Consider the following 24,001-nt stretch of genomic DNA (forward strand, 5'->3'; position numbering starts at 1 on the left):
CATTTAAGAGCATTGAGACTCTATCTGATCCTATCAACCTGAAAACTTGAATCAGAAACATATTCACTTGAAAAGACTTGTTGATACCTAGAAACATTGGCTTTTTCTTCTTTATTTTATTTTATTTTTTTTGTTTCTCGTACTGCTACTTTAGGCTTAATATTTCTGGAAATCAGGGAGTTAACAGACTGGAGAACTGGATTCCGAAGTTTAGAAAAAGCCTGAATGGAGTGTGCGTTAGTCTATGTATGCTCCTCACATCTGTCTGTCTGTCTGTCTCTGCTGGGGAGGTTGAGAGGGATAGAAAGAAAACAGCCATCATATTGATATTTCTGTGAAGCTATGGACTAAGCGATCTCCCCTCCAGCCCAAGAATTTCTAACGAACACAGACCCATATCATCAATTCCCCTAGAGTCATTTTTTTACACTGGAGGTAGGAAATAAGTGTTAGAATATGCATTTAGGTGTTTACAGAATATGGAAGGGTAAGTTTTAAGGAAAGGATTTGGGTAGATTATGGATAATTAGCAAAAAAGAAAAAGGAAGAAGGTGGCTGGGTATTTTGGAGAAAATGTGATCTATAAATACTGCACTTATTAGAATCAGAAACAATCTGAATATTTGACTTGGGAATTTTTTTTAACAAGTCAGGATTTTTTCACTACTTCAATATTTTGTGTACTGCATGATTTTCACCAGTGGAAAACTAGTGTTAGAAACTGGATACATGTTATCTTTATTTCTTTGAGGTTGTCGCTAACCAGTTTTTTCTGGTGTTGTCCCTTATTTTCAATGTCTGTGAGACAAGTGAAAATGCCACTTTGCTTAGAAATGCAATTTATCCACCATACTATAGGATAAGTAAAATACATGAAGCAAATCAACAGCTTTTAGATTTATGGCAAACTGTTGTAAAAATGGATAAAATGTTCAATACAAAGTCCACTTACTCTTTGACAACTGGAAATTGTACTTTGCTTAGAAATAAATTTTCCCTACCATACCAGAACTTAAGCCAAATACAGGTGGTAAGTCAGCAGGTTCGTAAATCCATAGCAATTGTCATTAAAAATGAATAAGGTGTCCAAATAGAAAGTCCAGTTATTATTTGACAACTGAAAATTTTACTTTGCTTAGAAATATATTTTCTCTATATTAGAAATTAAGCCAAATATATGTGGTAAGTCAGCGGATGCATAGATCTATAGCAAATTGTCATTAAAAAGGGATAAAATGTCCAAATAGAAAGTACAATTACTATTTTACAAGTGAAAATTCCAGTTTGTTTTGAAATCGTTTTCTAAAACCCTAGAACTTAAGCTAAATACATAAGGTAAATTCAACAGCTTTATAAATACATGGCAAATTTTCATTAAATGGGTAAAATGTCCAAAGAGAAAGTCTAGTTATTATCTAACAAGTGAAAATCCCACTTTGTTTTGAAATACAATTTTCTTACCATACTAGAAGTTAAATATAGGTGTTAAATCAACAGCTTCATAGATCTACAGCAAATTCTCATAAAAATAGATAAAATGTCTAAATATGAAGCCCAGTTATTATTTGATAAAATAAATAATACTCATTAACTCCTCTTTGCTGTATATGCAACCCTGTGCAAAATGGGCAGAAATAGTCAACACCAGAAATAAATATCTGAGAAAATCCAAAATTCACATAGATATTAAATATCCAAAATATGTTTAAAGTTCTTATCTGTTAATTTGGTTTTGGTTTTGGTTTTGAAAATGTTTGTTGTTCTAGACAACACAAAAATGTTACCTAAAGTATTGCTCTATTAATGTTATCTTTCTGTTTTATTTTTAGTATTGTTTTGTTTTTTGGATAACAAAAAGGTTTTATCTAAATTACTTATATATTGATGCTGTTTTTTCCCTTAGAAAATTCTATTTCTAAGCAAAGTGAAAATATTTTCATATGTAGAGGAATAAAAAACTACAATATGTTAGAATAGTGAGATGAGAGAAAATTCTTCTCAGTTTTCTGGTTTTAAATATTTATATACTAAGGTTGTTCATTTAAAATTTTAATTAAAAAATTAATTAATATTATTTCCTTTAAAGAAAGCTCTCCAAACTTAATGTTATTTAACATTTAAAGGCTCTTTGGAAAGAAAATAATCGAGGAGAATTAATTTGATCTTGTTTTTAACTTTTAGAAAGTATTTAACTGCAATCCTATGAAAAATATTTATTGTATAGCTACCTATATATGCATAGAGAACGTCTGAAAAAGCAGACTCTATAATGTTTACTGGTGTTATTGCAGGGTGAATAGGTTACAGGTGACCTTTTCTTTAGAGTTTTCTAGGGTTTTCTCTCCTGAATTTTGTACAATGACCTGAAATTACTTTTATTATGGTAAAATACTAATTACGTTTTTTTAAAAAAGTCCTGCTTAGCATTTTGAAATGAAAAAATCAAATTGGTTCAAACTTGTTCAAACTTTTAAAGTCTTAAGATGGATTTTTGAACTTTAATTTTTCCTGCTTTTCATCTATACTGGTTTTAAATCTCAATTGTTAGAAGAATAATGTCTCAGTTAACTAGGTGAAGTAACTTTCGAATTTAAACAAACAAACAAAACTGGTAAGAATTTGACAGCGGTCACCAGAACAGTACTCTACCAAGCATAAGAAATCCTGGAATTATTCTATCTTGCAGAAGAGGGTGAACATCCTAAAGATTAAATTAAAAGGCACTTCTAAAAAGTATAATTGTGTTTACCCAACTTCCTAGGGAAATGTCTTTGTTAAAAAGCTGCATTTCATTCATTCATATTCCGGATAGTGGGCATTTTCTAATAAAAAGTAAAATCTCAGTAAATGGGCTACAGTTTTGTTTATTCCTAGAAAGGCTCGCTTTTAAAGTGCGGTGTCTGCAACGTTGTTATGACAATAAGTCAAATTCTTATTGATATTCCAAGTATAAAATAATCCGTAGCAATGTTACTAAAATGTGCTCAATTTTGCTCTTCAAATATGAAAGCGTTTCATCTGTGTTTCAGAAACCTAACTCAGCTGTAGACAATTTGGTTTTCCCTTTTAACTTAAACTTGTTTTACTAAGATCATCAACAGATTGTCAGTTTCCCAAGCGCCTAACACTGAGGCGCTTAGATGGGAATCCGCGTTAAGGTTTTATTTAGCATCCTTCCTCATCAGAATTTTAGCGTCTTATCAGCCACTGCAATTTTCCCTGACATAAAATATATATGTTCATAGTACAAATGCACGCAAATATTTGTGGCCGAATCTCGGCAACCCGCTGGAAAGGATTAAACGTGCGGTTGCCGTGACTAAACGCATTCATTCACCCTACAAGATTTAGGAAAATGTAACGTTGCAAGGGAAGCAAGGTCTCTGTGTAAACCTCGTAATCGCCACCAAAAGTCCGTAGCTGGGAGCCTTCAAAGCCCGCCAAACACACTGGAAGCATCCACAGCTGTTTTAAATTGGTTTTGGTTTCTGGAAATAGCGCACTCGGTACGGCAGCATCTCTGGCCTCCAGCCGGGGTTAACCCTGACCTGAACGCCCTGTTTAGCTCCCAGCATTTCATGATTCCGCGTCCCTGCTCCGTAAAACCGAAGAAAACCGAGATTTCCGCCACCGAGAAATGCACTTAGCAAGAGGGGGAAATTCGGTGTTTTAAATGTCATATTTTTGTGTTCTCTACCACGATCAAGAAAAGGAAAAAAGATGTGTTTGTGTAGCGGGGACGCAGCTTGACACCCATTTCCTTTGGCTCGCATCGAGGTCGCAGAGCCCAATCGCGGGGAAACGGGCCCCCCAGAAAAACAGGCAACGACCCCCAGCTCTTTGCTACAGGGATCGGGAGAGGACTACCCTGGGGCTGGGCGGGGAGGGGGATGTTGGGAACAGGAATTGGAGATGGAATTTCTGCGCCCGCAGAGCAGGGAGGGGCCCGCGGGGGCGCGGAGAGGAAAAAAAAAAAAGGCCAGGGGTCAAGCCTGGGGAGAGAGAAGCTGGGCCGGGGAAATGGGGTACAAGGTGTACTGAAGGAGGGGTACGGTGGGGTCCGGGACAGAAAGAGAGGCTGGTGCCCAAAGGGCGCGCTCAGGCCCCGGAACCCGAGCGGGGGAGGGGGAGGCGGCGGCCTGTTGGCCCCGGGACCTCCACGTCGCGCGCAGGCCACTAACCTGTCAGCAAGAATGTGCCAGTGGTCGCGGGGCTCATCCTGCGTGTCCCCCGACCCTGTCCCGTCCAAGCACAGGGGTCTCCCAGCTCCCACCACCGGGGCAATTGCATTCTTGGCCTGGCTAGGCCGTCCGTCCTCGATTCTCCCCTCCCCTCCCTTTCTTCTTCCCTCCCAGCTTGGCCAGTTCAGCATCAGCATCCCGCACCCCCTCGGTAATCCCGTACTCCCTCTAGCGGCGGGCCACTGCAGCGTGGCCACCGCCCCCACCCCCATCCCCCATCCCCCGCACCCCCCTCCACCCCCTAGCCCGCGGAGCACGCTGGGATTTGGCGCCCCCCTCCTCGGTGCAACCTATATAAGGCTCACAGTCTGAGCTCCTGGTACACGCGCTTCAACTTCGGTTGGTGTGTGTCGAAGAAACCTGACTGCGCCCTGAGGAGAACAGCGGAGAAGGTCCACCGAGCCTGGCGAAAGGTCCGCTGAGCGGGCTGTCGTCCGGAGCCACTCCGGGCTGCGGAGCACCCAGTGGAGACCGCGCCTGGCTCAGGTGTGGGACCCCATCCTTCCTGTCTTCGCAGAGGAGTCCTCGCGTGGTGAGTATGCGGTGAGGACGTTTTTTTTTTTTAAAGATCACGTTCATTCCCCGTGCTTATCGGGAGCTGCGGGAGATGGAGTAGCACCCCAGAATGTCTCCACGCAAAACTTGTCACGCCTTCACTGGCTGTACCCCAAAACAAATGGGGAAACCAAGCCTTAAAGGCTTGGGTTTCCAGGACCAAGTCCAGATACGGGCTGTAGACAGAGATGAGCTGCGGACAGTGATGAGCTGCAGACGGTCAGGAGCTACAGATCGATTTGCAATTTGCTCTTCAAATGCGCTACCAAGTGCCATGCTTTACAAACAGATAAGCGCTTCAAATGCGCTACAAACTGGCGCTTCAGATGCGCTACAAGCACGCTTCACGCGGGCGACAAACTGATGGGTGCTACAACTGGCGCTTAATTGCGCTATAAACTGATGGGCGCTTTATGTGCCACAAACTGACGGATGGGCGCTTCAGTGGCGCTACAATCCAGAACGAGGAGCAGCGATATAGGAGCTGCAGACAGAAAACTGAATTGCGCTTTACACGCGCTGCAAAATCTGAGCTGCAGAAGAGTAGCACTACAAAAAACGCTACAAAAACGATGCGATTAGCCAGCCCGACAACAGCGCTTCATTGCGCTGCGAGGCACATGAACTGCAGAGGTACATGAGCTGCGGAACAATTCACACCTAAGATGCACTACAAAGTGGTAAGAGCTGCAGAGGTACAGGAGCTGCAGACTGTTTGCGCTACAAATAAAGCAGCCGTAGTGGGACATGAGCTGCGGAGTACAATTCCTCTGTTTTCTTGGAGCAGGACCCCACCCTTTCACCTTTTGGAATGGCTCCCACTCTATTTTTCTGCAGGACGGTTCTCTGCATGATGGTGCTGGTAGACAAAATGGAGCCCCGGGCAAAAATTAGTGTTTAACATTCTGCCCACACCATTCCCGCTATAGCAGTGGAGTGGAGGGGCACTGATTGGAGTGGAAATGGGAATCTTTTGGTGATGGCAGAGCAGGCTGCCTGCCTACTTGTGCTTGATTGAAGTGGCGGTGTAGTTGTGGTGGCGCGAATCAGCGTCCAGCAACAGTTTGTGGAAACTGTGGGTTTGCTGAGTATGGCGGGGGAATTGGATCTGTGGATTGCTCTTGCTGCATGAAATGAATCTGGCTTTGGTGGCTGGTGGGAGGGGTTTGGGAGGGGGGATTCTGGCGGCGGGGGGTGTGTGCAGATACTCTGCAGCCCTGTAGCAGCCAGTCTCAGGCCTGCCCCGCCCATCCTAGCATGCCTTCTTTGCGGTGCTTAGCGCCTCCTACAGCGCCTCCTCAGAGCGCGCCTCCCCTGCAGCGCGCCTTCCCAGAGCGCGCCTTCTAGATGCGGCCTCCTCAGGCCCCTCCTCCCAGCTCCTTAGCGCCTGCCTGCCCAGGCCCCACCTCTCTCTGGCCACCTCATTCTGAGGTGAGCTGCTCAGGCCCCGCCTCTTCCAGGCCCGCCTTTTCTGTGGTGAGCTGCCCAGGCCCTGCCTCTCCCGGGCCCACCTACTCTGAGGTGAACTGTCCAGGCCCCGCCTCTCCCGGGGCCGCCCCCTCTGAGGTGAACTGCCCAGGCCCCACCTCTCCTGGGCCCGCCTCCTCTGAGGTGAACTGCCCAGGCCCCGCCTCTCCTGGGCCCGCCTCCTCTGAGGTGAACTGCCCAGGCCCCGCCTCTCCTGGGCCCGCCTCCTCTGATGTGAGCTCACCCAGATCCCACCTCCCCAGGCCCGCCTCCTCTTAGGTAGCCTGCTCAGGCCCCGCCTCTCCAAGGCTTGGCCCCTCCCTAAGCCTGCCCCTGCCCGGCTGGCCTATAGTCCCACCTCCCTCAGAGCCTGCTAGCACACATGCGCAGTGTGAACCCTCAGCCCCTCCCTTCAGGCGCCGGTCCTCTGCACCTGCGCATCTTCCTTGCCTGAGCCCTGGCTGTACAGCCCCGCCCCCCTGCGGTTTCTCTGCTGTGTTGGTTTTGCTTTTTGGCTACTAGAGTCTAATAGAATAATAAATAAAACAATTAATAATAATTATAACTGGAATTTATGAGCACTTTTAATATGTTCTTTGCATATATTCAATAACATAATCCCACAATTTAAACTCCTGATAGTGGCTTATGAAGGGACCTTGTAAACTGACATGGCTGGTGCCTCTAAAGGCAATTTAGCCAAATGTTTTTACTGCAAATGAAAACCAAAACTTAACAATTTATTTTTAAAAACTTTAAAAATATTTTCACATTTAAGGTTTTTTTAGAGGCACTAGTGGACCTTTGGGAATCCGATGTTTTGGTGAATACAAAATTGGTGCTGTTGGTTTGGCCTCTGAGTGAGGATAAGGCTTTTATTTGCGTGCCTATGAAGCTGGGTGTTTTCCTTGGATCTCTAGGTGATTAACCCTAGCCTATTTGCCTATGTATAATAAATTGTGCCTGCACATGGTAGGCATTCATTAAATATGTGTTAAATGACCAGAGTAAATTGGTTTATTCAGTGTCTTGCTTGGTGTCTGTAGGTCTCTTCTGATTTACTCCTTTCCTATGGTGTTTTGCTGTCCTGGGTTGCCTTGTTTGCGTTATCTCTCACATTTAACAGAATTTAAAAAAAGTGTATGTGTTTTTAAACTCCAATGATATAAGCTGTAATTATAATACAAAGCAACTAAATTAATTTTAATTATTCCAAATAATTAGCTTTTTTCATAAAAAGCTAGTTATTCCAAATATTAGCTTTTTTCATGAAAAGCTTATTCCAAATAATTAGCTTTTTTCATAAAAAGCTAGTTATTCCAAATAATTAGCTTTTTTCATAAAAAGCTAGTTATTCCAAATAATTAGCTTTTTTCATAAAAAGCTAGTTATTCCAAATAACTAGCTTTTTTCATAAAAAGCTAGTTATTCCAAATAACTAGCTTTTTTCATAAAAAGCTAGTTATTCCAAATAATTAGCTTTTTTCATAAAAAGCTAGTTATTCCAAATAATTAGCTTTTTTCATAAAAAGCTAGTTATTCCAAATAATTAGCTTTTTTCATAAAAAGCTAATTTAAATTTGGGGCAAGTGGATTATTAATGGTACATATTGTATTAAAGTTTGTGTAATGTAATATAAAGTGGTCACATTACAAAACATAGGTTGTTTCAGCTTGCAAAATTAAACATCTGTATAAAACAAATTTATAACTGATTGCCAGTAAGAGGTACCATGTAAGAATTGTGTTTCTAGCTGAATGAAGAAATTTTAAAACCTGGTTCCATATATTACAAATCATGAGCCAGGACTTTGGTAGGGGAGGAATTGGGGGCTTTGGCTCCCAAAAATCTCTGTCACATACCCCCTCCCCACCACAAGTACACAATCTATGGAAAATTTGTGCTTATCATAATTACAGCTTTAAGTAATTTTCCCTTCTCTTTGGATATTGTATATTTGCATATTAAAGAGGTTCAAAACAACAGTAATAACATGCATATTAAGAGAATTTGCATTTCATAAGTAGTACAAGATAGTACTAAAAAATTGGACATTTGAAAATATGAAGGAACTAAGAGTTGCTTAATGAGATGTCATTTCCTAATGGGATGTTTATTTATGGTTTTTGGCTACTATTGCTCTTTGGTGTGTTTGTGGAATAGAAATTATTCCAAGCTATTGTGAAGAGTCAATAATTAACCAAATGTATTTATTTCCTAAAAAGACTAAAACTGAAATTATTATCATGTAAAGATGGCATCTGTCCTAGGCAACTTGGCTTTATGCAGTTTGTCCTTTCAGTTTTCAGGAATGAGACCTCTTGACCCCTCCCCTCCAATGCAGCCCCTACTAAGGGGGAGTTTAAGGAGCCATACATAGTTCTATAATTCAAATCAAGTAAACATGCTTCTTGTCCCAGGTTAACTTGTGCTGCCTCAGTCGCTGTTTAAACATTTTTATACGCACTGTTAACCTGCCTGCCCATTACCCTATTACTTTTAATGGATAAACTACTGTTCCCTGGGCAGTTGTCTCTTTTAACGTCCCACCCTAAACTTGCCAACCCTCATATGAAGGCCTCAGGCTTGTTATTGGCAAAGGTCAGAAGTCTTAAGCTAGTGACCTTGCAGGCTAAAGTAGGCCTTGAATTTGTTTGACCAGGAACTAAATTAAAAAATAAAAAAGAATGAAATGTCTGGTGGCAGGGGGGCAGGGGTGGGGAGGGTGGTAAGGGGGAGGGCATGCACCCCCAAGTTCCATTGTTGCAGCCCCTCCCATCTTAACTCTGGTCTCTTTTCACTTTTAAACTACCTTCCTTATATACCAAAGGTATTTGAATTTTTAACTCTTATTGATCTTGTATTTCCCTAAACCGTGTAGTAATTATTTGCTGATTTCCTAATGTATTGTTATTTCTGTCCCATCACTGTTTTTTGCAGATAATAAAACCATCAGACCTGGGCTTCAATAAAGCCCCACTTAGTGGCCGTGATTGACAAGTGGTCAGGCTGCACCAGGCCATGCTGTGAATGCTCTTTAGGAAGTCTTGTCTCAAGGTTTTGAAGGTATTAATGTCTAGATGACAAAAGTGGTACCTTAGTCACCTTACTTATGGTTATTAGTTGTTCATTAATGGGACATGAAAACTCCTAATTTAATAAGGAAAAATTGCATTATGTTGTGATGTTATATTGTCAGGGTCAACAATACAATTGTCTTTAAGGAGTTGGAAATGATACTGAATGTCACGGGTTATGATGTGTTTATTGTGTTTTCTAATTTTTTCTAAACTTGAATATTTTATCTTGAATGTCAATTATTTGTTGTTTTTATAGCCTAAGTTACTAAAGTAATTAAGTAGTGGGGTTAAAACTGTTAAAATGTCACACTACTCCCTGTCTCTTAAAGACCCTGCTTGCTGTATAGCCACTCCTTGGAGAGGCTACACCAACTGCAAAGGACACAGGGATAGTATCTGTGGGTGGTGACACTGGGGCATGGGAGGTACCTAAAGAGTTTAGGAGTTGGAGAGGAAGGAGCATTTCTTTACAGCCAGGGGCTGGGCATCACGTTTAATTACCACTTTTTTTTTTTTTCTTGTACTCTATTGGTTGAAAATAGTAACTATTTTTCACCTAACTTCTCTAATTACCAACTGTGTATCTTTTTGGCCTTATTCTATGTAATTTATTTGGCGTCCATTTTTGCAGGTAAATCACATAGTGAGTATCCAGAGAGGACCAAGTTATGTATTTAAACTTTTGTTTATTTAAAAGTTTTATAAACTTTCTTTAAAAGTTTTAAACTTTTTAAATCAAAGTTTTTTAAACTTTTTTAAACTTTTACATATTATGTTTTAAACTTTTTATATATTTAAATTTTCCAAATATGGGACTTGAGATTATTAATAAAATTTAAAATAATTAAATCATTCTAAATGCATTTAACTGTATTTTCAGGAAGTACACAGGCAGACACTGTGTCAGGATTTTTTATGTGTGTGATTGTCATTACACTCATAATTAGAATGCTTAAACACACACCCTACCCCCACCTCCCCACACACATCCACTCACCCCCTAGGAGTGCAGCCCTGTCCCACCTTAACATTACAAACCTTCATTTGGGGCTATGCTGACAAATCTTCATTAAAAACTATGGATTACAAACTGGTAACCTGCAAGACAAATAAGGCCTTGAATTTGTTTGACCAACACAGTATTTTTAAAAAAGTAAATGTCTTTAGGTGGGAAATGCATGCCCATGTTGCTATAGTTGCAGCCCCTCCCTCTTTTAATCCCACTCTTTTTACACAGATAGTCACCTTTCTATTTTCTAATTAATAACTTTGTTCATATCAGCTAACCATTGTTGAATACTCACTACATAATTTACCTGCACTATTTAATTAAGTCCTCATAATTAGTTTGAGGTATACTATTATTGGGCTTCTTTGAATGTTGCATTTTATAGCTTTTCCTAGGAGGCATCAATTATTATTTCTTGAATGACTGCATAATGACAAGGGAAACTGACATACACATATTGCTGCTTAGTGCCGTTTCTGTCCCATAGAGAATTTTCTTTGGGGATTTAAATTATGGTCAGAAAAGTAATTTAGGCAGTCCTGTGGTTTTTGTGGTGGTGGTTGTTTGATTTGATAACCAGTTACCTTCTCGGTGGCAGTGGAATAGGGTTGTGACAGTTGGCCAGAGTACCCTCCTGCCCACAGGGCTGATGAATACATGCGTTGTGATTTTAATACTCCCCTCTTGCTTTAATGAGATTCTATTAGTTGCAGTATTAACTATTTTTGGCCTGGCTTCTTTAATAACAAAAGTTATTATTTTGGCTTTAATTTGCATAATTGATTTTGTATCCATGTTTGCCTTGAAGTTTCTTGCTGTGTTTGAATACAAAACTACTTGTTTAGAGGGTTTCAACATTCTTTTATAGTTTATAAAGGTAAGCATGCTGTTGATAATGTATTGTTGAATCATAATGAACAGGTGGCCTTTGAGGAAGACAAGGTCATTTGAACATCAAAAAGTAGTTTGCTTTTTGTTATATATGGTGCTGATTAATAACTTTCTCTTGAGAGTTTATTTTCTTTGTTCACTAATTATTAATGTAAGCACGTAGAGCAAGGGATAATTTAAATACCAAATCCTTTGTGTCGCTTTTGCTGCTTTGAATGTATAAGTTGGATTTATACATACATTTATCTTTATTTACAGAAATAAGCGGGTTTTGAAAACAAAAAAAAGAAGGAGTGGAAGAGGGGGCCAGGATCCAGGCCTCCATCCCCACAGAAGTGAAGCTACAGCTGGGAGGTCTCCTCCCACCCCAACCGTCACCCTGGGTCCCGACTGCCCACCTCCTCCTCCTCCCCCTCCCCCCAACAACAACAACAACAACAACTCCAAGCACACCGGCCATAAGAGTGCGTGTGTCCCCAACATGACCGAACGAAGAAGGGACGAGCTCTCTGAAGAGATCAACAACTTAAGAGAGAAGGTCATGAAGCAGTCGGAGGAGAACAACAACCTGCAGAGCCAGGTGCAGAAGCTCACAGAGGAGAACACCACCCTTCGAGAGCAAGTGGAACCCACCCCTGAGGATGAGGATGATGACATCGAGCTCCGCGGTGCTGCAGCAGCTGCTGCCCCACCCCCTCCAATAGAGGAAGAGTGCCCAGAAGACCTCCCAGAGAAGTTCGATGGCAACCCAGACATGCTGGCTCCTTTCATGGCCCAGTGCCAGATCTTCATGGAAAAGAGCACCAGGGATTTCTCAGTTGATCGTGTCCGTGTCTGCTTCGTGACAAGCATGATGACCGGCCGTGCTGCCCGTTGGGCCTCAGCAAAGCTGGAGCGCTCCCACTACCTGATGCACAACTACCCAGCTTTCATGATGGAAATGAAGCATGTCTTTGAAGACCCTCAGAGGCGAGAGGTTGCCAAACGCAAGATCAGACGCCTGCGCCAAGGCATGGGGTCTGTCATCGACTACTCCAATGCTTTCCAGATGATTGCCCAGGACCTGGATTGGAACGAGCCTGCGCTGATTGACCAGTACCACGAGGGCCTCAGCGACCACATTCAGGAGGAGCTCTCCCACCTCGAGGTCGCCAAGTCACTGTCTGCTCTGATTGGGCAGTGCATTCACATTGAGAGAAGGCTGGCCAGGGCTGCTGCAGCTCGCAAGCCACGCTCGCCACCCCGGGCGCTGGTGTTGCCTCACATTGCAAGCCACCACCAGGTAGATCCAACCGAGCCGGTGGGAGGTGCCCGCATGCGCCTGACCCAGGAAGAAAAAGAAAGACGCAGAAAGCTGAACCTGTGCCTCTACTGTGGAACAGGAGGTCACTACGCTGACAATTGTCCTGCCAAGGCCTCAAAGTCTTCGCCGGCGGGAAACTCCCCGGCCCCGCTGTAGAGGGACCTTCAGCGACCGGGCCAGAAATAATAAGGTCCCCACAAGATGATGCCTCATCTCCACACTTGCAAGTGATGCTCCAGATTCATCTTCCGGGCAGACACACCCTGTTCGTCCGAGCCATGATCGATTCTGGTGCTTCTGGCAACTTCATTGATCACGAATATGTTGCTCAAAATGGAATTCCTCTAAGAATCAAGGACTGGCCAATACTTGTGGAAGCAATTGATGGGCGCCCCATAGCATCGGGCCCAGTTGTCCACGAAACTCACGACCTGATAGTTGACCTGGGAGATCACCGAGAGGTGCTGTCATTTGATGTGACTCAGTCTCCATTCTTCCCTGTCGTCCTAGGGGTTCGCTGGCTGAGCACACATGATCCCAATATCACATGGAGCACTCGATCTATCGTCTTTGATTCTGAATACTGCCGCTACCACTGCCGGATGTATTCTCCAATACCACCATCGCTCCCACCACCAGCACCACAACCGCCACTCTATTATCCAGTAGATGGATACAGAGTTTACCAACCAGTGAGGTATTACTATGTCCAGAATGTGTACACTCCAGTAGATGAGCACGTCTACCCAGATCACCGCCTGGTTGACCCTCACATAGAAATGATACCTGGAGCACACAGTATTCCCAGTGGACATGTGTATTCACTGTCCGAACCTGAAATGGCAGCTCTTCGAGATTTTGTGGCAAGAAATGTAAAAGATGGGCTAATTACTCCAACGATTGCACCTAATGGAGCCCAAGTTCTCCAGGTGAAGAGGGGGTGGAAACTGCAAGTTTCTTATGATTGCCGAGCTCCAAACAATTTTACTATCCAGAATCAGTATCCTCGCCTATCTATTCCAAATTTAGAAGACCAAGCACACCTGGCAACGTACACTGAATTCGTACCTCAAATACCTGGATACCAAACATACCCCACATATGCCGCGTACCCGACCTACCCAGTAGGATTCGCCTGGTACCCAGTGGGACGAGACGGACAAGGAAGATCACTATATGTACCTGTGATGATCACTTGGAATCCACACTGGTACCGCCAGCCTCCGGTACCACAGTACCCGCCGCCACAGCCGCCACCTCCACCACCACCACCGCCGCCGCCTCCATCTTACAGTACCCTGTAAATACCTGTCATGTCCTTCAGGATCTCTGCCCTCAAAATTTATTCCTGTTCAGCTTCTCAATCAGTGACTGTGTGCTAAATTTTAGGCTACTGTATCTTCAGGCCACCTGAGGCACATCCTCTCTGAAACGGCTATGGAAGGTTAGGGCCACCCTGGACTGGCACACATCCTAAAGCACCAAAAGACCTTCAACATTTTCTGAGAGCAACAGAGTATTTGCCAATAAATGATCTCTCATTTTTCCACCTTGACTGCCAATCTAACTAAAATAATTAATAAGTTTACTTTCCAGCCAGTCCTGGAAGTCTGGGTTTTACCTGCCAAACCTCCATCACCATCTAAATTATAGGCTGCCAAATTTGCTGTTTAACATTTACAGAGAAGCTGATACAAATGCAGGAAATGCTGATTTCTTTATGGAGGGGGAGACAAGGAGGAGGAGGAGGAGGACATGACTTTTCTTGCGGTTTCGGTACCCTCTTTTTAAATCACTGGAGGACTGAGGCCTTATTAAGGAAGCCAAAATTATCGGTGCAGTGTGGAAAGGCTTCCGTGATCCTCTCGCTGCACCCTTAGAAACTTCACCGTCTTCAAACTCCATTTCCATGGTTCTGTTAATTCTCAAGGAGCAGCAACTCGACTGGTTCTCCCAGGAGCAGGCAAAACCCTTGTGACATGAAACATCTCAGGCCTGAAAAGAAAGTGCTCTCTCAGATGGACTCTTGCATGTTAAGACTATGTCTTCACATCATGGTGCAAATCACATGTACCCAATGACTCCGGCTTTGACACAACACCTTACCATCATGATGCCATCATGGCTTCCACAAAGCATTAAACCTGGTAACCAGAGATTACTGGTGGCTCCAGCATTGTTAGATGTTCATGAAATGTGACCACCTCTCAATCACCTTCGAGGGCTAAAGAGTAGCACATCAAAAGGACTCCAAAATCCCATACCCAACTCTTAAGAGATTTGTCCTGGTACTTCAGAAAGAATTTTCATGAGTGTTCTTAATTGGCTGGAAAAGCACCAGCTGACGTTTTGGAAGAATCTATCCATGTGTCTGCCTCCATATGCATCTGGGCATTTCATCTTCAGTCCCCTCATTAGACTGTAGCGTTAGGATGTGTGGAGAGAGGAGAAATGATTTAGCACCCAGATTCACACTCCTATGCCTGGAAGGGACATCTTTGAAGAAGAGGAATTAGGGCTGTGGACACTGTCTTGAGGATGTGGACTTCCTTAGTGAGCTCCACATTACTGGGAGGTAACCACTTCAAAAGGATCAGAATCCACATAATGAAAAAGGTCCCTCTAGAGGATGGAGCTGATGTGAAGCTGCCAATGGATGAAAAGCCTCAGAAAGCAACTCAAAGGACTCAAAGCAACGGACAACACAAGAGTTGTCTTCAGCCCAGTGACACCTCTGATGTCCCCTGGAAGCTTTGTGCTAACCTGGGACTGCCTGACTTCCTTTAGCCTGGTCCCTTGCTACTACCTTGAACTGTTTTATCTAACCTCTCTTTTTCTGTTTAATTCTTTACTACTGCCATTGACCCTGCTGCAGGATTTGTGTCATTTTCCTGCCTGGTTGCTGAGACTCCATTTTGCTGCCACACACAGAGATGTAAGAGGCAGGCTTTAATTGCCAAAGCAGAGTTTGAGCAGTAGAAAACAACATGGTGTACATCTCAAATTGCCTGACATGAAGAGGAGTCTAACGGTGAAGTTTCACTTTTCATCAGCATCATCTTTCACATGTTCATTATCATCCGCTCTTATTCTTGCATGTTAAAATACTTAAAATTTGTAGTATAATTTTTAGTGTGTTTTGAAGTGGTGACTAGGCTTTCAAAAATTTCCATTGAATTACAAAGTACTATCCAGTTCTTATTGTTAGAGTTAAACTAAGTAAAAATGTTAAGTAACATAGTGTAAAATATTCCTTTACTGTGAACTTCTTACAACGCTGTGAATGAGAGGCTCCTCAGAACTGGAGCATTTGTATAATAATTCATCCTGTTCATCTTCAATTTTAACATCATATATAATTTCAATTCTATCAATTGGGCCTTTAAAAATCATATAAAAGGATATAAAATTTCAAAAGAGAAACCTAATTGGCTATTTAATCCAAAACAACTTTTTTTTCCTTCAATGGAATCAGAAAGCTTGTCAATCACTCATGTGTTTTAGAGTAATTACTTTTAAAATGGTGCATTTGTGCTTCTGAACTATTTTGAAGAGTCACTTCTGTTTACCTCAAGTATCAATTCATCCTCCATACATTTGAATTCAAGTTGTTTTGTGTCAAATTTACAGTTGTCAATTGATCTTCAAGCTGCAGGGTGCCTAGAAATGGGCCGTTGTCTGTAGCCCTGGCATGTGCACACGGACATTTGCCACCACTGCAAGCAAAAGTCTGGAGAAGTTCACCAACGACAAGAACGATCAGGGAAAATATGCTGCTATGGGTTAACAACTCAGAAAGTCCCTGATCCACATTTGGCTGTTTACTAAAGCTTGTGATTAACTTTTTGGCAGTGTGTACTATGCTCTATTGCTATATATGCTATCTATAAATGTAGATGTTAAGGATAAGTAATTCTAAATTTATTATTCTATAGTTTTGAAGTTTGGTTAAGTTTCCTTTCACTCAATTGATTTATTTTGTTGTTAATCAAATTTATGTTAATTGGATCCTTTAAATTTTTTTGGCATTTTCCAACAAAAATGGCTTTATTCATAAGAAAGGAAAAAAATAAATGGAATTTGATATCTAAAGAAGTTAGAAAGGGAGCAAAATAAAAAACATAAAGGAGATAGATGAATTAGTAAGCAAAATCAGTAGTCAAGTTTTTCAAACTGGCAAAATTAATTAATTGACTTTTAGCCCAAATTTACATTGTTAATTAAATCAAGAAGGAAGAAGATCTAAGAGCTCCCATTGATAGGCAAGCCTAGAGAGAACTAGCTAAATTTATCATTCTAGGATATTGAAACAGAGAAAGTTTACATACATTTATGAAGGGTCAATTTAGTTTGGACAGTGAGGTATTTGTCTTAGTGGAAAAAAGGAGAATTAGTCTGATCAAATCGTGAAGTAATACAGTGAACTTGCAGGTGCACAAAATAAGAGGGCCACATCTATATGGTGCAGTCTGGAATTCTGTTTAAGTTTGCAGGTACCTCTTGGACTTCTGAATTGATCCAGTTGTCATCCACCACAGACATCTCACATCAGATACAGACAGTCCCAAGATTGACAACAGAGAACAACCTGCTGGAAAGACCTGGGCAGAAATGGAGAGCCCTGCGGGAACCATGCTACATTTTCACCTAAAGAGAGAATGCACATCTGATGAGACTGAAAGTTCTTTGTGTTTTAGATTGTAGAATGGTATTGAATTGGTCTGTGGAAAATTGCATTGCTTTTATTTCTTTGTGTAATCAAGTTTAAGTAATAGGGGATATATAATCATAAGCATTTTAGGGTGGGAGGGACTATTAAGTAATTTTAAGTGGGTGGGGTTATTTAGAATGTTAGAATAATATTATGTATTAGATATCGCTATAAGTGGACATGCGTACTTACTTGTAACCCTTTACCCTATAATTGCTATCCTTAAAGATTTCAAATAAACTCGGAGGGAACTGCAGGGAGACCAACTTATTTAGAGCGAATTGGACATGGATAAAAACCCTAGTGGGAGAAAGTTCAAAGGTGATTAGATTAATAATTTAATAGAGGATGAGTGCCCTCTGATAAATTACTGCTAGAATGAACTTGTCAATGATGGATGGTAAATTTTCATGGAAGTTATAAAAGTGATAAATAAAAACCCTTGCTTTTACCCCTGTCAGTAGCCCTCCTCCTACCACTGAACCCCATTGCCCCTACCCCTCCTTCTAACTTTATTGCTGTATTCTCTTCACTCTATATTGCTCTCTATTTGCTAATATTGCATTGCTGTTACAATAAAAATTCAATAAAGATTTAGTGGTTAAGTGCAAACTGTGTCCTGATCATTTCAGCATCTACCAGCATCGAGGGAATGGGGTGGGGTAGGGTGGGGAAGGCTGAGAGAGTAAGGAGAGTGGGAGAGGCTAAGAGTGCGGACAGTAGAGTAGGGTGGGGCTGTGGGGAGGGCAGGATTGTTGGAAGGGTAGGGAGGTAGGGAAGTGGGAGGTAGGAGGGTGGGTAGGGTAGGGGTGGAATTGAGTTTGGGATAGTGGGGTGGTGGTATAAAGAACATTATTGATTACAACCTAGTATGAATTATATAGCCAGAATACTCCAGGAAATCAGTTATTCCAGCTGCAAAAGTTTAACATATAAAATAAAGATACACAATTAATAGCAACTCTGGTTGCTATTATCACAAACTTTAACATCAGTTTTACTTTAAATACTTGAGATTCATTAATATAAAATTATGAAGTATTAGGACATAGAAGAAGAGTTTCAAAGGGCTGCTAGGTTCATATGACATGATAGTCACATAAATATGACTGTTTATTGGGAAGATAGTGACTAAAAGGAAAAATCTAGAACTAATGAAAACACACAACTAAAAACTGTCTACCCTCAGAAGCAGGCTACCAGAGTAGCTATCCATCAAGCAGAGCTCACAAACTCCAATCGTGTGCAGGGTGGTGGGTGGGTTTGAAGAATTGGGAGTAAGGGTCCTCAGCCAAGAACTACTGAGTTATTAAGTACCTGCCCTGGGGGTTTCTTACAATTTAACCTGATACAAAAGTGATTAGCCAAATCAAGTTGAAAGAAAATGGAAACATTTTATTCCAATTTGTTACACCTAGACTCCTCCTCATCTGGGCCCCACTTCTTTCCATAATCCATGTGATTAAACAAAAACAAAAGGTGCTCAGCCTCAAGATTATATTGTTATGCAGCTGTATGACAAAGCTAGTCCAGAACAATAAACTTATTTTACATAACAATTGCAATATTTTTGAAACTTTTTATGAAATGAATAAAGACACCCTCTTATCTAGTGTAGTGGATGCTAGCAATTAATCAAAACAACTAATTACAATCAAAACAATTACAATCAAAACAATTGTTTAGAATGATGATCACACTATGTTAAAACACAAATGTACATTCATTTGGTCAATCTTAAAAGAGGTCCATATTCTACTGATTGGAGCTCTGAGTTGCCCTTTTGAATAAATCATCAGTACAAAATGTTATACAACAATGGGAAAATAAACAACTTTTAAAAACATAAAGGCAATTAAATATTCATGAGGATAAGAATCACTCTTGATCCATACCTCAAAAAATACACTAACGAATTGCATAAGGACTACGAGAAGGAAGAAGAACTTATTGGTATGAGGAGGGTAAACTAATACATCTAAGATGAATTAAATTAATAAAGATAACATGCACAACAGAATGGAAACGTATTTGGTACATACCTATAAATGATTTGATAATGAATTCATTACCCAAACCACCTCATATTTTCCTGGAAAAATTAAGTAAACACCCAATTCCCACCCTTTACTCCTTATCCTCGGGTTCCACATCTACAGATTCAACCAACCTCAGATGGAAAATACTCAGAAAAAGTAAAAAAAAAATACAACAATAAAAATAAAAGTAAACAATATAATACAACTATTTACATAGAATTTACATTGCATTAGGTATTACAAGTAATCTGGAGATAATTTAAAGTATACAGGAGGGTGTGCATAAGTTATATGCAAATACTATGGATTTTATATAAGGGACTTGAGCATCTTCAGATTTTACTATTGGCAGGGAGGGAGGTCCTAGAAGCTATTACCTTCATACACCAAGGGACAACTGTACATGAAGAAGAATCTGGAAGGATGGATAAATAAAATAAGAGAGAGCGTATGTGTGTGTGGTATGTTCAATAACAATTTATTAATTTCTTTCAATGTTCAAGGCAGTAGGCTTGGTCTAGGGGAATGCAACTCAGGGCACAGACCTTGGACTGCGACACCTAGTGCAGTTGAAGGGTGAGCACCCAAGGGTTCTCTAGCTAGGTGTCTTAGTCCATTTTCGTTGTTATAAAAGAATACCTGAGACTGAGTAATCAATAAAGAAAAATAGTTTATTAAGCTCACAGTTCTGCAGGCTGAGAAGTTCAAGGGCATGGTCCTGGCTTCTGGCAAGGACTTTCAAGCTTTGTCACAACATGGCTGAGAAGGTCAAAGGGGAAGCAGACATATGCAAATGAAAAAACCTGAGGGGCTTCCTGGCTTTATAACAACCCACTCTTGAGGAAACGAATCCAGTTACTACCTCTAGAACAGCAACAAGCCATTCATGAGGCATCTGCCTCCATATCCCAAACACCTCCTACTAGCTCCATGCCCATCAACACTGCCACATTGGGGATCAAATTTCAACATGAGGTTCGGTAAGAACAAACAAACCATATCCAAATAATAGCACCCGAGTACCCCAACTGCTCTTAGGCACCATAGTTGCCCAAGTCATTTGTGAGTAGGCACTGTTTAATTATCATTTAGTGCAGACAAAGGATATTTGACATTTAAGGTTTTTTTCTAGAATACATTAAATTTCTTAAATATTTATTTTTACTAATGTTTTTCAATTGAAGATTAGAAAGAATGAACAACAGAAATGGTTCCTCCCTCCCAAATTGACTTCCCAAGCAACTCTTTTAGCATATAATAAAATTCCCTTATTCTATTCCCAGATAATCCCTAGAGGTAGTTGACAGCTGTATATCTAGAATCTCAGTTCCTGGTAACTCAGGATAATTTACAGAATAACATTTTGATCCAAGACAGTCGAAAAAGAGAGCAGGTGAATCTTTGGAATATCATTAAATCATTAATTACTATTTTCTATTTAGCCTTATAGTCCTTACATAAGAAAATCCCTGAATTAAAATTAATTATAACTTATATAACTTTGAATCATTGGCTAGTTATTCTCAATCAGTCCATGTTACAAAAAAAAGAAACAGGTGGAAGTTAGACTCAGAGATAGCACCTTATAAAAATTTATTATAGATAAAATTCTTTTTAAAAAACAAATATTTTTTCCTATTTTATTTCCAAGAGGTTTCAACATTACTTAAATCTCATATATATCAGCCTGATGTTAGAATAAATCTAATAAAATAATACAACATCCTACTTTCTAGGCATAAGTTGATGTGAAGACTACACATGGTCATTTCTACTTTGAGTCTCTTGAGTAATACCCTAAGTTTCATCACTGACTGCAGTTCTTAAGATTAATTAAAGTAGGGTGAATGATATTTTGCTAGCTTTTGGACCACAACATTGGCCCATCAAATTACCCTATCAGTCCAAGTCTGCAATAATACCCAACTGTGACAACTGGGCTTAAGTCTTCTTACTAAGGGCTAAACCTCACCAAAATCCAATGTTGAGGTTGGAAGAGTATTCACTAATGACCTCTCTCTTCTTTTGTACCTACTTGAGAATGAACACAGGTAGTTAGATGTGGATTAAAATGCATCTTTATTATGGTCAAGCTAAGTTGTAGAATGCAATTTGGGCCTTAGGTTAAAAGGTTAAAATTATCCATCCTACTCCTTTCCTCCTCCCCAATTCTGGATCTGAGGATGAGATGTGCTCAGAGTAGATACCCTACATAGCCCCCTCAAGGAGGAACATGAGCTGCCTCACACCCATCAATAACTTGGGAGAGGAACAAAAGCAAGGCCAATATGCCTAGAAGCCTACCTTTTTAAGACAAGGTCTATGTAGATTGCATGTAAGTACAGAGTATAGAACTAAAGCCCCAGTTTGTTCTCAGGACATTGTCAACACCGATATATAAGTTTTCTCCAGTCCAGTGACAGCTCTTATCAGGAGATACATATCAGATTGGACTTATTTGCACATATGTAAAATTTACAACCAGATGGCTAGGGGTTGTACATATGTCTAGTGCAACATATTAGGGTTCACTAAGTATAAAAATCCTAAGAGCTTGATGACACTTGTTCCTGCTTCAGAGGACCTGCTGTCCTTTGTTCCCCTAACATTGAAAGATCAAGTCTCTGACCTAATACCCTGGACTTCATGGTGATGAAAGTCCTCACAGTGATTCCAATCCACAGTGATAGCCTAAAGGATCACTTTGAAGAAGACGCATTCCTACCTACGAGATGATAAATGAACCATCACAGACACCCACCTAGAGGTTAAAAGGTGGTGTTCTGTACCTACTCCAAAGGAATGTGTGAGTTATTTTTATTATAAATAGGAAAGTGTAGTTTAGACGGTTTAGTTTTATGTAGGATTTTTTTTTTTTTTTTAAGATGAAGTCTCACTCTACCACCCAGGCTGGAGTGTGGTGGTGTGATCTTGGCTCACTGCAAGCTCCATTTCCCAGGTTCAAGTGATTCTCCTGCCTCAGCCTCCCAAGTAGCTGGGATTATAGGCACCCGCCACAATGCTCAGCTAATTTTTGTATTTTTAGTGGAGATGGAGTTTCACCACATTGGCCAGGCTGGTCGCAAACTCCTGAACTCAAGTGATCTGCCCGCCTCGGCCTCCCAAAGTGCTGGGATTATAGGCATGAGTCACCGCACCCAGTCTATGTAGAATTTCTAAATGTTGATTAATTCCATACTTATATATATAGTTAATTCTTATAATACATATTTGTTACGGACTAAATTGTCTGCCTTCCCTCCTGCAAATCTATATATTGAAGCCCTGACCCCCAGTGTGACCTATTTGGAGAAAGGGCCTTTAAGGAAGTAATTAAGATTAAATGAGTTCATAAGGGTGGGGTCCTAATCAAATAGAACTAGTGTTTTAAGAAAAGGAAGAACCACCAGGAACACCCGCACAGAGGAAAGGTCATGTGAGGACACAGCAAAAAGGTAGCTATCTGCAAGCCAAACACAAGGGTCTCACCAGACAACAACTCTGCCAGCATGTTGATCTTAGAATTCTGACATCCAGAACAGGGAGAAAATGAATTTTTGTTATTTTATCCAACCAGCCTATGGTATTTTGATATGGCACCCCCTAGCAGACTAATACAATATTGTATTTTGTATTCTATAAATTTTCTATTTATTATGATATAATATAGAGGAGTATAACATATAATATAGTATAAGAATACTAAATATTAGTATATATTATATCATATATAGTTATTTAATAAGTTTTATAATAATAGTATAATATAGTATAATAGATGTAGGTAAAATAAGTATAAATACATTACTATATGTTATATAGTATTGCCTAAAGACAGGGATACATTCTGAAAAATGTGTCAGGCAAATTTGTCATTGTGTGAACATCATAGAGTGTACTTACATAAACCTAGATGGTATAGCCTACTACACACCTAGGCTGTATGGCTATTGCTTTTAGGCTACAGGCCTGTATAGCATGTTACTATACTAAACATTATAGATAATTGTAACACAATGGTCAATATTTCTGTAGAAAAGTTACAGTAAAAATACAGTATAAAAGATAAAAAATAGGCAAGGCGCAGTGGCTCATGCTTGTAATCCCAGCACTTTGGGAGGCCAAGGCGGGCAGTGATCACAAGGTCAGGAATTTAAGACCAGCCTGGCCAACATAGTAAAATGCCATCTCTACCAAAAATATAAAAAATTAGCCGGGCATGGTGGCGGGCACCTGTAATCCCAGCTACTCAGGAGGCTGAGGCAGGAGAATTGCTTGAACCTGGGAGGAGGAGGTTGCGGTGAGCCGAGATCATGCCATTGCACTCTAGCCCAGGCGACAGTGCGAGACTCTGTCTCGAAAAAAAAAAAAAGATAAAAAAAGAGTACACCTATGGGGGGACACACGATAAGTGGAGTTTATAGGACTGGAAGTTGCTCTGGGTGAGTCAATGAATGAGTCGTGAGTGAATATGAGGGCCTAGGACATTATTATATATGACTGTAGACTCTATAAACATAGTATATTAGGCTACACTAAATTTATTTAAAAATTTTTCTCTTTTCAATAATAAATTAAGTTTAACTTACTGTAATTTTTAGCTTCCTAAACTTTTTAATTTTTTTAGCTTTTTTACTATTGTAACACAGCTTAAAACAGAGATATTGTACAGTTGTATAAAAATATTTTCTCTTTTTATATCCT

General features: G+C 40.6%; 2 protein-coding genes and 1 long non-coding RNA gene across 11 annotated transcripts in view; 2 read left to right on the plus strand and 1 right to left on the minus strand.

Annotated features, from left to right (window-relative positions):
* SGCE (sarcoglycan epsilon) overlaps positions 1–4,455 on the minus strand; it is a 71,027-nt gene extending 66,572 nt beyond the window's left edge. For 3 of the 8 annotated variants that reach the window (XM_057302911.2, XM_034964476.3, XM_034964475.3), the window contains exon 1: positions 4,182–4,394. In XM_057302911.2, the coding sequence (XP_057158894.1) occupies positions 4,182–4,290 (109 nt within the window). In that variant the 5' untranslated portion in view covers positions 4,291–4,394. Of the gene's footprint in view, positions 1–4,181 lie in introns of all 8 variants that reach the window. The other 5 variants (XM_057302910.2, XM_034964472.3, XM_034964473.3 and 2 more) reach the window with 3 other exon arrangements.
* Positions 4,456–4,501: 46 nt separating this feature from the next.
* Positions 4,502–17,870, plus strand: PEG10 (paternally expressed 10). Of its 2 annotated transcripts, none has more exon segments than NM_001302494.1 (2): positions 4,502–4,773; positions 11,503–17,870. In NM_001302494.1, coding segments are annotated over 1 exon segment (2,229 nt in total). In that variant the 5' UTR covers positions 4,502–4,773; positions 11,503–11,623; the 3' UTR covers positions 13,852–17,870.
* LOC129398178 (uncharacterized) lies at positions 6,002–9,330 on the plus strand. The gene is made up of 2 exons (XR_008625907.1): positions 6,002–7,183; positions 9,205–9,330. It is a non-coding gene; the product is annotated as an uncharacterized LOC129398178 (long non-coding RNA).
* Positions 17,871–24,001: the final 6,131 nt, after the last annotated feature.

Source organism: Pan paniscus, chromosome 6 (assembly GCF_029289425.2).
Source record: "Pan paniscus chromosome 6, NHGRI_mPanPan1-v2.0_pri, whole genome shotgun sequence".
NCBI classification, from domain to species: Eukaryota; Metazoa; Chordata; class Mammalia; order Primates; family Hominidae; genus Pan; species Pan paniscus.